The sequence below is a fragment of the Petaurus breviceps genome, unplaced genomic scaffold (assembly GCF_028583685.1).
Source record: "Petaurus breviceps papuanus isolate PSGF00001 unplaced genomic scaffold, PetGlider_PUasm1.0 37, whole genome shotgun sequence".
NCBI classification, from domain to species: domain Eukaryota; kingdom Metazoa; phylum Chordata; class Mammalia; order Diprotodontia; family Petauridae; genus Petaurus; species Petaurus breviceps.
Window position 1 is genome coordinate 10,346,351 of NW_027186296.1, and position 12,174 is coordinate 10,358,524.

The 12,174-nt window shown below is 40.0% G+C and overlaps 1 gene segment (V, D, J or C); it reads left to right on the forward strand.

Annotated features, from left to right (window-relative positions):
- LOC138168865 (T cell receptor delta constant-like) overlaps positions 1-10,414 on the forward strand; it is a 412,235-nt gene extending 401,821 nt beyond the window's left edge. Inside the window, 4 exon segments of the C gene segment in view lie at positions 5,486-5,770; positions 7,212-7,268; positions 8,095-8,208; positions 9,965-10,414. Of these exon segments, the coding sequence occupies positions 5,486-5,770; positions 7,212-7,268; positions 8,095-8,207 (455 nt within the window).
- Positions 10,415-12,174: the final 1,760 nt, after the last annotated feature.

Genomic DNA, 12,174 nt, shown 5'->3' on the forward strand with positions numbered 1-12,174 from the left:
CACTTGGTTTTCCGCTAGAGGAGACATATACTTTCTGAAGGAATGGGGTATGAGGTGACAAATGTGAAACTGAAGGAGTGTGAAGTCTGTGCTTCTAATCAAATCTCTCACTCGAAAGAGATTTGCGCAACATATCAACCCCTCATTTAACCACCAACCTTCCCTGCCCAGACACCAATTTTTCAGTAATGGAGAGAAGTGTGACCTGAGTGGCCTTTGAAGTTCAATTTCCCATATTCACTGAAACCTCATGAGACTTGCATCCAAGACCAGATGCCATGGAAATTATAAAACAAAAATTATTTTTTTAAATGCTTTCTAGAAAGAGGAGTTTTCTCTACAAGGCATCCATGACATATAGGCGTGTAAAGCACTCCCCAATAGAGCCAATTTCCTAATTTCCTTTCTTGGCTCTGAATTTAGTGGAAAATACCTCACTTGGCCCAGAGAATCATAAAGTAGATTCAAACCCATGGTAAGGCTCTATCTGAGTGATTTGGAGCAGGAGGGGAGATTTGCAAGGGAAAAGGGGATGGAGAATTGTTTCTAATGGAAAAGCCATCTCTATGACCCAAGAGAGAGTCCTACTCACCAGAGTAAAAGACAGGACAAATTTCTAAGTCATTCCATTCCTGGCTTTTCAATCATTAAAAAAAAATTCTCTGTCTGCCTTCCAGCTATACTATCTTTTCTCTGGTATCCATCCCACTGAACTGGCAGATAAATTTCCTGTCTCGAGAGCCACTACGGGGCAAAATGTCACCCTCATCTTGCCCCATTTCTCAGTCCTGCCTTTGTGATCCTCTCCACGTGAACTCCATGTTTAGCATTGCTAATGACCTCTGGCACTTAAAGTGGTGATAGCTTCAAAGGTAAAAGAAAACTTGCACAACCAGCCCCTGGCCTCAGTGAGGGTGGCTTTGTAGTTCCCTAGCTTGTCTGGTTTCTTGACTGAGGCTCCAGACTAGCTGGGGAACTGGCACAGATGTTCTTGCCCAGGGCCCTAAGTCATCAGTGAGCTAGTTATATGCATGGCTGTATGGCAGAGTGCTCCTGGCACACCCGAACGATGTATTTTGGAACTGGTACAGAGCTGTTGGTAGAGCCAGGTGAGTTACAGTTTTTTGTCTATTTCTTTGGTTAATTTCGTCTCTCTCAATGGTACCATTTTCTTTATTTCAATGGTCAAATTCCTTCGGGAATGTTACAAGAGATGGTGAGCTGAAGATTTAAAACAGAATAGAGTAGGGGATACTAGGGTAGGGGATTAAAGACCCTCCCTTTTGTTTTAGAAATCTTCATAGCAGCCCAAAAAGCACACAGACAAAAAGAAGTGGAAGAAGTATGACACTATTGTTCAGAGGTCAGGACAACACACACACACACACACACACACACACACACATACACATACACATACACATACACATACACATACACACATACATACACCTACCTTAGCTCCAATTCTCCAGAGATTTGCCTCACATATCCACATCCCTTTGGCCATACTTATCTAGCCTAAAAATGTGTCCTGTGCTTTAGAGATCCTTGGGAAAACATTGTTGACAAATGTGGTATACCATATGGAACATATTCAGGTTTGGAAGTTGAAGCTATGTCCTATACTTCTTAATAACCTTGAAATCTTCAGGCACAGTGCTACATAAAACACCCTATGTACACTCACTATCATCCAAAATACAACAGATATGTTGAGATATATATAAGCTGCCAGGCAAATAAAGCAAGTTCAAGGTAAAGCATATGCTTATTTGAGTGTTCTGTCTGACAGTTTAATCTCCACCCTCCATTGATTTATGTGAAAATGGGAAAGATCAAAAGTAGGATTGTAAATTCAAAACAAATTGCATTTTTAAATTAACAAATGCAATTTTATTTGGGGAAAGGGAAGATGTGGAAGATCAGAAAATTCAAAAGAAGTACATTCAGAGCAAATTTCTATTCTATACAATTCAATTTAATTTGTGTGCTTACTATATGCAAGGCATTGTTAAGAGTCAGCAATAATATCAGTGAAAAACAACATAAGTCCTTACCTTTAGAGAGTTTATAATTTAAAAGAGGAGTAAAAAAAAGATGAAAAAAATAAGTGTGCTAAAGAGGTAAAAGCCCAAAAATGACTTCTATGCAACTTCAGATTTCTATTTTTTCTTTTGAGCATTGGACATAAAGTCAAGTGAAATATGTGTTCAAATCCCAACTACAGTGACTGTTAGCTATTTGACCCTGAGCAAGTCACTGAGTCTCAGTTTTCCAATCTATACAATGGGGATAAATAACATTTACACTACTTTCCTTATAAGCTCAAGAAGAAAATGCTTTGTATACTTTAGAACACCATGAAATGTCACTATTGTTACTTTTTTTTTTTTTTTGCTTTTTGGAGGGGAGAAGGCAGGGCAATTGGGGTTAAGTGATTTGCCTAAGGTCACATGGTTATTAAGTGTTAAGTGTCTGAGGCCAAATCTGAACTCAGGTCCTCCTGACATCAGAGCCAGTGCTCTATTCACTTTGCCACCTAGCCACCCAATCACTATTGTTATTGAAGCCAAATGTAACATTTTAACCAGAGATTCTTAACCTGAGATTCATGAACTTTTTCTTTAATGTAGTTTGATAAGAGTATTTAAATGTCATTGGTTTCCTTGGTAATCCTATGAATTTTATTTTATGCATTTAAAACCATGATTCTGAGAAGAACTGATGTGTTTCCACAAACTGCCAAAAGGGTCCCTATCAACAAAAAAAGGTTAAAAACCTCTATATTATGTTTACACATGTGAACCATATTTGACCATATTCAGGGTTTTTTAGGTTTGTTTTGTTTTATTTTAATCCAATTAAACAACCTTTCCTTGATCATCAGGATGTAGTATAACTGATTATAAAGATTTTTTAACTTTTCAACTAAATATTGGTTAGTTGAAAATTATTGATTGGTCTCAACTATTGACTCGATTATTATTCATTATTTATTAGTCTTGACAATAATCAAGACAGGAATCATAACAAAATATTCTAGCAAACTAGTACACTATGATCAAATTCAGCACATCAACAGTATTTGATAGTAGACTATCATTTTCAGAGTTTATAGTTAAAAACATAAGCTTCTTCTTATATATGTTAGGGCTGCCATACAGAAGAGCAATTCCATTTTTTTGTTTGTCCCCCAAAAGGCAGAATTCAAAGCAATGGGTGGAAATTGAAGAGAGGCAGATTTAAACCTGACATAAGGAAAATTATCCTAATCATTAAACCAATCCAAAGGTGGGATGGGGTTGGAAGGTGATGAGTTCCCTCTTACTAGCAATCTTCAAACAAAGTCTAGGTTTGATATAAAGAGAATTCTTATTCAGATACAGGTTAAGCTAAATGACCTAGGGATTCTTTCCATTTCTGTGATTCTGAGGCTTGTCTCCTGAGCTAGGATCAAGAATCACAAATCAGAATTTCATAGATCACAACAATGGAATTGCCTTTGATTTCCTAGAACTATAGAATGTTCAAGCTTATACTACATTTTTATAGATGAGGGAAATGAGTCCCACAAAAGTGAAAGAAATTTCCTGAGATCACAAAGATAGTTAGTAGCAGAGACCAGACCAGAACCAGAGGCACCTTATGACCCAGAGAGGTCCTTGCTTGGTAGCTCCAGCCCAAAAAAATCCAAACATACTCCCACCAAGCTTATTTACAACAATGTAGAAAAACTGAGTTCCCTCAGTTTTCCAGTAGCCTTTGACAAAAACAGATGTGGGAAGCTGCATTATTGCAACTGTGTAGACCTAAGTCCATGATGGTAAAGAATTTTTTTCGTTATTAATTCTATCACCTTCCCCACCTCATGAGATCCTTGCTCTGGATCTGAAAGAAATCCCAGAAACCATCTAATCTAATCCCCTCAATCAAGATGTTACACTCCTCTGGTATGGATATGACTGTAGTCAAGATAGATTATTAAGGACAAGTCGAGAAGCTGCTAGAATTAATGGAAAATTTATTACAGATGAGGAAACTGAGTGCCCATAAAAACCAGCAGAAATACATTTCAGTCTAAGATCAAACCTGGGAGACCAAACTGAAGTATTTCTGCTAAGAAGGGGAGAAGGGAGAAAAGGATATGGAAGGGAGAGGGTGGTGAGTGAGGAAGGAAAGCAGAAAGCCATTTGTCATGTGTGGTTTCTAGCCGTTAATACTGGGGTTGTCAGTTGATCTCAGCTAAAGCAGGGAAAGGTGAGGGATTTCTCATGCAGTACTGGGGTGTTTGAAAGCAGGTGCTGGGAGATCACAAGGGGAGAGGTCCTTGCCCTTTAATGATGAGGAGCTGATAATAGCAAGATAGCCTTTTAGGAACCTTCCTACTGTGCTCAGTAAAAATGAGCAGAATCATATCTTTACACTAAAATTTTCAGTGGAGAAATCTCAGGACCCATCTTCCAGAAGAGGTTAGGAGCCTATAGTCAACTACAGAATACAAGAGCCACCAAGTAGGAACTCCTCCTCTAACTGTTGTGAACAGTTGGTTCTTTAGGAAGAAGTTCTATACTCAGCATTTAAAATGCTGCCAGCTTATATTGGTTCTTCTCTGGTATACATCCCATTGAACTGTCAGAACTACTACAGGGCAAAACGTCATCCTCATCTTGGCCCATTTCTCAGTCGTGCCTTTGTGATCCTCTCAATGTGAACTCCACGTTCAGAATCCTTAATGACCCCTAGCACTTGAAGTGATGGTAGCTTCAAAGGTAAAAGAAAATTCACACAACTAACCCCTGGTCTTTGTTGGGGGGGGGGGGTGGCATGCAAGGGAAGGGAGAGCTTTGTAGTTCCCTAGCCTGCCTGGTTTCTTGGCAGAAACTCTGGGCTAGAAGGGGAATAGGCACAGATATTCTTGTCCAGAGCCCTAATTCAGCCATGGGCTGACTTTCTGAAAGTCTACTCACTCAGAAGCCCAATGACTCTGAGCCATTCTGACCATAACTTTCTGTCAAACTTATCAGCCTTGGTCCAGGCTCCAAATGACACCATCAGCAGAGAGCGTTTATCCACGCTATCCAGTATCCCATAGCTAATTGGCTGTTGCCGCAGAGAGCACAACTAAGGCCTCAGAAGATAATTAGGTATAGTTCTGCCAAAGGCAGGATGATGGATAGCTCCTATATCCTGTGTTCTGTGGCAATAAGAATGACAATGCTGAATCAGGATACTTCAAGTAACATAATCATCCCCTCATTAGCCATATAAACATGACATTGATAATGATAATAGCTAACATTCATATAGTGCATCTCTTTCTGCTTCCCCTGCCCATCCTATTAAGTGCTCGGAAATCAGCAAGCAGACAGCAGAGGAAAAAACAGATCATTGGGAAAAAGTTGATCTGTAAAGTTAAAATAGCCATTTCTATCATAATGCCTTGGGTAGTCACCTCACAAAGAAGGCTGATTACATTTTTCAGAATTCCAAGAACCTTCTACGCCCTCAGTCTTTGTCATGAAAAATGGGACCAATGTTGCGTGTCTGGTGAAAGACTTCTACCCCAAGCCTGTGGATATACTTCTCTACCCAGAGAGCAATGCAACAGAAGGAGTGGTCACCATTGCCAATGGGAAGTTCAGCGCTGTCAAGCTTGGTCAATATAAGAAAGATGTGGAACAAATTAACTGTACAGTTCGGCACAACAATAAGACTGTGAAGGCTTCTTACAAAAGGTCCAGTGAGGATTCCACTGACAAGAGTTCAGGTATGATCTCAGGCAAACTGGGGGTGGGAGAAAAATAAGGGAAGTTGTGGAAGAGAATACTGAACTTATCTCCATCCTGAAAATGGCACCATACTAGAAATGAGTAATAGCTAGACAAGGACTCTTGGTTCAAACATCATGTGACTGAGTGAAACAGATAAGTAGCAAAAGGAAAAGTTCAAGTATGTGGCCCCAGAAAACTCACACCACATGCATTTCTATATCGCTAGTTGGGACATTGGAAAGAAACCCTTGTAAGATGTGAAAAACATGGACATGAAGACTCTAGGTTTGAGTCCTAGTTCTGACACTTAATTTGTTGATGTGACCATAAACAATGCACTTAGCTTCAATCTTCTCATCTGTAAAAATGGTGGAAATAATGCTCACATCACTGTAAGGAAAGTGCTTTGTAAACCATAAAGTGTTTTATAAATGTGAGTTATTATTCTCATCTCCCCTATGAAACTCCATCAGCCAATCAGCCCTTTCCATGTAGCTTTCTCTTTGTTGTTGCTCAAGAATAATGGTTTATGGGGCACTGTCCAATTCAGACTGGTATTGACCCCCAAAAGGAAGCAGCCCAGCCTGCTTCCAGTCAGAGACCATAGGAAACTCCTACAGAAGCTATACATTTATAGAGTCAGCCAAACAACTTTAGATGTTGAAATCATGATGTAATAAAAAGCATCCTTCCAAAAATCTAGCCTCAAAAACTGATTCATCCTTTGACTCTTCCCTCTCCTTCCCCTCTGCGCCTGCCAAATTCAATTAGTGGCCAAATCCTACTTATTCTTTCTTCACAATACCTTCCATGTCTATCCCTTCCTCTCAAGTCGTTGTCACCATCCTGGTTCTGGCCCATTTTGCTTGATTCATTGTAGCCCACTAATTCTTTACCCTAGTCTCCCTCTCCTCCAATTCATCTTTTCCACAACTTCAAATATTATCTTCCTAATGCAAAGTTCTGACTCTGAATCATCAATGGCATCCTATTACCTATAGGAAAAATATAAACTCTACAGCCTGACATTTAAGCCCTAAACATTTTAGCTCCAATCTAGGAGAGAAAATAGAAAGGTAGCATGGTCAAGGAAAAAATGTTATAGACTAGGACATATCTGAACATATAAATATACATATATACATCATATATGTATATACATACATGTATATATATACATATACACACACATATGAAGTGATGAAAGGGCCAGCAGAGAGGGAGCAACTGAAAATGAATGAGAGAATGATTAATAGAACAACCTCCCAGAGAAGATAGGAAGTTTCAAGGGCACTCAGCCTCATTAGGCCATGTCTACCTTGTGTGAAAATTTAAAGGGTTGGATTAGATGATGCCTTTGAGCTTTTAAATTCTATGACTACATTGGCTAGAAGTAGAACAGAGTCTCTTATTTTTTTGTTGTTTCATTCTTTCCAGATCTAGAGGAACACATTGACCAGTCATCATCTTTCCAAGAGTGCCACAAATCCACAGGTAAGTTTAAGGAAAGGGTCCAAATGGGGGCAAGAGAAATTTAAGACCAAATTCTGTAGCTCCTATATGGAATGAGAGTGGGACCAAAAACAGCCAAAATTGGAGATCAACAAAGAAACTTTACCTAAGAAATATGGGAGCCCATAGAGATTAATGTCCCCATACTCAGTAGTACTTCCTGAAATTACTCTGTGTGTGTAGATAGATAGATAGATAGATAGATAGATAGATAGATAGATAGATAGATAGGTAGATAGAATTTACTTTTCTGTCTGCATACTATTTTCCAACAACAGAATGCAAGCTCCTTGAGAGCAAGGTCTGTTTCTTTTTTCTTTCTATCCCCAGAACCTGCTATGTAACACTTGGCACTCAGTAGGCAATTGATAAAGGATTGTTGAAAAAGAAGGTAACAATGAAAAGAACACTGGATTTAGAGTCATATGACCTGGGTTCAAATCCTGGCTCATCTTCTTATTGTCTGTATGACTTTGGACTATTTGCTTGACCCTTCTGTGTCTCTGTTTCCTCATCTGCAAAATGAGGGAATTGGACTAGATAATCTCTGAAGCCCCTTCTGAATCTACAGCCTCTGGCACCCCTTTCAGACCATCTGTGAGTGTGGATCCCAGAGAAGCTCTTGATTGGGGTTACCACAAGAGAAACTTGGATCTCTGGGAGGGTGCCTAAGAATAAGTTTGATTACAGGAAGGGAACAAAAGAGTAATTCAGAGCAAAGGAAGGTCAGAGTCACCGTTGCATGCCTTGCTCTGGGCTGGAATCTAGTCACCGCCAATGCCACTTCACTAATTTTCCTCTTCCATAGTGCAAATTGAGAAAGTGAACTTGCTGAGCATCACCCTGCTGGGACTCCGCATGCTGCTCGCCAAAAGCATTGCTGTCAACTTTTTCTTGACTATCAAGTGTTTTTTACTCTAAGGTGAGAAAAAAAATCAGCCACACTCACTACCCCCTTTCCACCCAAACTATTGGACCCTTACAGAAGAAGAAATGAGTCAAGTCATTTTAATTACCCACTTCACATGACACTTGCTAGGGCCATTGGGCCACTGGCTAGTGGACATCTTTAACCTCTATTTCTTTGCCTCCAACACTCCCATTCCTTGTTCCCTAGCCTTCCTCCTGGCATACAAACACTTGACCAAGTATTCCTTAATCCTAGAGAATAGCTTCTGAAGTGGGAAGCTAGGCTAAGCCAATACTTTTAAATTTTCCATCAAGCTACACTAAGTGGCTTCCAAAGGACAGGTTATTGACAGACCATCCTCCTTTACCTGCAGGCTTGTCTACACCACAAGGAAGAAAGAAATCAAGAACTCACTTAGATGTTTTCCCTTGACTTCCCCTTGACATGATGTAAATGGCTTTGTGGCTATTTTGACTGGCTGATTTTTTTTTCATAATTCTTTTACTTTGGAAAAATTATACCCAACTCTTTTCAAAGCCAGGTGGAAAGATAGCCCTGGAAGAGGTGGTTGACTTCTGATTCAATGTACTGATATGTTTCTGCAACTTTGAAAAGGGACCTGGAATTGTTTTATCACTTTGGCCATTAGACTTAAAAACACTTGAAAAGTGTTCCCCCACCCTTCTGATTTCTGCTACCTGCAGAATTTGAATCAAGGGGAGAGAGGAGAAGGTTCAAGTTTGTCTCAAACCCCACACCCACTCTTCCCCATGTGCCCATCTTCTCTGTGCTCATCTCAGCAGCCACAAAAGAGATAGTGTCAAAAACTCCCTGTTTTCTAGAACTCTGGACCTAGAAAATACCCCAGGGATCATCTCAACCATCCCCCACTTACAGCATGAATTCAACATCCCTGACAAATGGTTGTTTAACCTCTACTTAAAGAAATCTGCTGATGAGGAATTCATCAGCTCATGAGGCCACCCACGGAACAGTGGAGGGCAATCGGGGTATTAGAGCCCTGGAGCTAGAATCAGGAAGATCTGGGTTCGAATTCTGACTCAGATATTTAACTAGCTATGTGACCCTGTGCAAAGATCGCATTTAACTTATCTTGGCTTCAATTTCTTCTATAAAACGACAAGGTTAGACTCAATGACCTCCAAGGTCCCTTCCTGCTCTAAATCTATTATTTTGTCAATTATTATTATTTAACTTTTGTGTAACTATAATTATTAGCAAGTATTTCTTTATAATAAATTGAAATCTGCTTCTCTTAACCCTTCACTCACTGCTCCCCACAGCTCTGCCTAAAGGGGCTGAAAAAAATTAACCTAATCTCTTTTCTATATAACAGCCCTTCAAATATTTTAATGTTACTTATAGTTTCCCCTCTCCCCCCCCCCAAGTCTTTTCTTCTCTATGCTAAATAGCCCCAATTCCTTCAACTCATCTTTGCATGACCTGGTTTATTGTCCACTTGTATTTTTCAACTTTTTGTTGTTGTTGTTTTCTCAGAGCTTAGTACAGTGCCTGGCATATAGTAGGCGCTTAATAAATGCTTGTTGACTTGACTTGTTGATTCTCATTCTACTGGTCACCCTCTTCTGGGAATGTTCCACTTTGTCTATGTCCCTCCAGGGCAGAGTATAGTGGAATCTCCCATTCTGGACACTGTATGTGTCTGTGTTACCTGGCTTAGCTGTCATGGCACACTGTTGAATAATATTGACCCTACAGCCCACCAAAACTCTTCTCTCTCTCCTAGGACCTCTCAATTTACTTAGCTCTTCACAGACAAAATGACATCAAACCTCCTCCTTGCTGCTCTCTGAACATATTACAGATTCACCGAAAAGCTCAGGCAGACATTTATCTTGCTGTTTCCGAAGACAGACTGATACATAGCGGAGAAAGGACCATGTCTTACTTCCCAAAGACTAGTTAACTCTGAATAAAAATGAGAACTGAGGGTCACCGCATCCAGTCCTGGGTTACTCTCACTAGAAGCACATTTACTGATGCTCTCCCTGACATCTGTTCTGGCAAGATCTAGTGGCTGTTACGCAGGCTCAATCCTCAACCAAGGAAAGACTCCAAGTACAAGGATGATTTGGGAGAAAATAGGCCCTGATTCTTTTGCCTATGGTATTAATGCACCTTCTGCTATTTCTCCAAGATGCCATCTATGTACTTTATACTAAACGATATTTTGTGCTTCCTGTCTCCTGAGGTTCTAGTCATTTGCAGACCACAGAAAAAGGACTGGGTGGGCCTCAAAGCTTGCTCAGCTCACTGCTAGTGGGGCTGAATTGGAGCTGAATGCCCCAAGGTCACACCATAGCTTCCTGAGAGCCAGCCCCCAGGTTTCCTTCTGGTAGTAGCACTAGCAAGATCACTTGATATGACTCATAAGTTTCTGTTTCCCCTGCCTCAGCAAGTTTGCAGATCTTTCCGGGGTTAACCGCTCTGGCATCAGAACACTGAGAGTCATGGGGGAGGCTAGTGGGAAAGAAAAGATTTTGGCTATCAGTAAGAGAGCAGGTACCTAGAGGTAGCCATAAAATGTCATTTTCTCACTGAGGGGCTAGACTCCAGATCAGGTCTATACAGCCAAAACAAATTAACCCGGGAAACTTTAAACTGTCTAGAACAAGGGTTCTTAACCTGGGATCCACAAGGGCCAGGTCTGTGAATGTGAACAGGAGAAAAAAATATCTTATTTCACTAAACTTTGGGCTGTTTTTTTTTTAATCCTATATATTTTGTTTTAATATATATATTAAAATCACTATTTTGAGAAGGTTTTCACAGGCTTTGCCAGACTGCCAGAGGAGTCCCTAACCCAAGAAATGTTAAAAATTAGTCTCTAATATAAATCATTCAGGCCTAGGCAACTCAATGACCCCACTACTGTTATGCCTTGCTTGCATCCTCTAAAGTATATTTACATCTGTTATAACTGTTGTGGGCAACTTGGGCCGCAGTCTATAGAGTGCTGGCCCTGGAGTCAGGAAGACATCTTGAGTTCAAATCCAAGCTCAGACACATACTAACTGTGTGACTCTAGGCAAGTCATTTAACCCTTTTTTGCTTCAGTTCTTCATCTGTAAAGTGAGCTGGAGGAGGAAATGGCAAACCACCCCAGTATCTTTGCCAAGAAAACCCCAAATGGGGTCATGAAGAGTCAGATATGACTGAAAATGGTTGAACATGGGGCGGCCAGGTAGTACCGAGAGTAAGAGCACTGGCTCCAGTGTCAGGATGACCTGGAGATCGAATCCTAGGCTCAGACACTTAGCACCCACTCAGAAACACCTGGCTGTATAACCTTGAGCAAGTTACTTAACCCCAATTGCTTTAAAAAAATTTAAAAAAAAAGAAAGTGGTTGAATACATAATCGTTGTAGCAGCAGCAAGAACCAGCATTTAGAATCAGCAGCTAAAGGCTGATAAATACTTTACCCACTTTATCTCATTTAAGTCTTAACAAGAACCAGGTGAGGCAGACCCTATAGGTATCATTATCCCCACTTTACAGATAAGGACACCAAGGCTCAGAAAGGATATGTTAAGCTGATAGTCACTTTCCCAATAGGGTTAGGAGGTAAGGTATATAGCATCATCTTCATTTTCATTTGGTTGGAATGAGGGAAGAGGTACACAATGATGTGAAGAAAAGTTATATGACTTGCATGAAATCACAGTAAGGCAAGGGTATTTTTACCCAGATATCAAAAATCCCCACCTTGAGTTCTTTCAACTAGATCCCTAAAATGAAGATAGATCCTGGCCATCTCAACTGTCTGAAACTGAATAATTAATTTAATTAATATTAATTAATTTAGTTAATACTGATCATTAATATTATTTAATAATTAATTTTATCACCCTGTTGTTCATCTCAATTTTAAGACCTGGCTTTGATTTTTCAGAGAAAAGCACCCTCCCATATGACAGGCTTATAAATTCTTATAA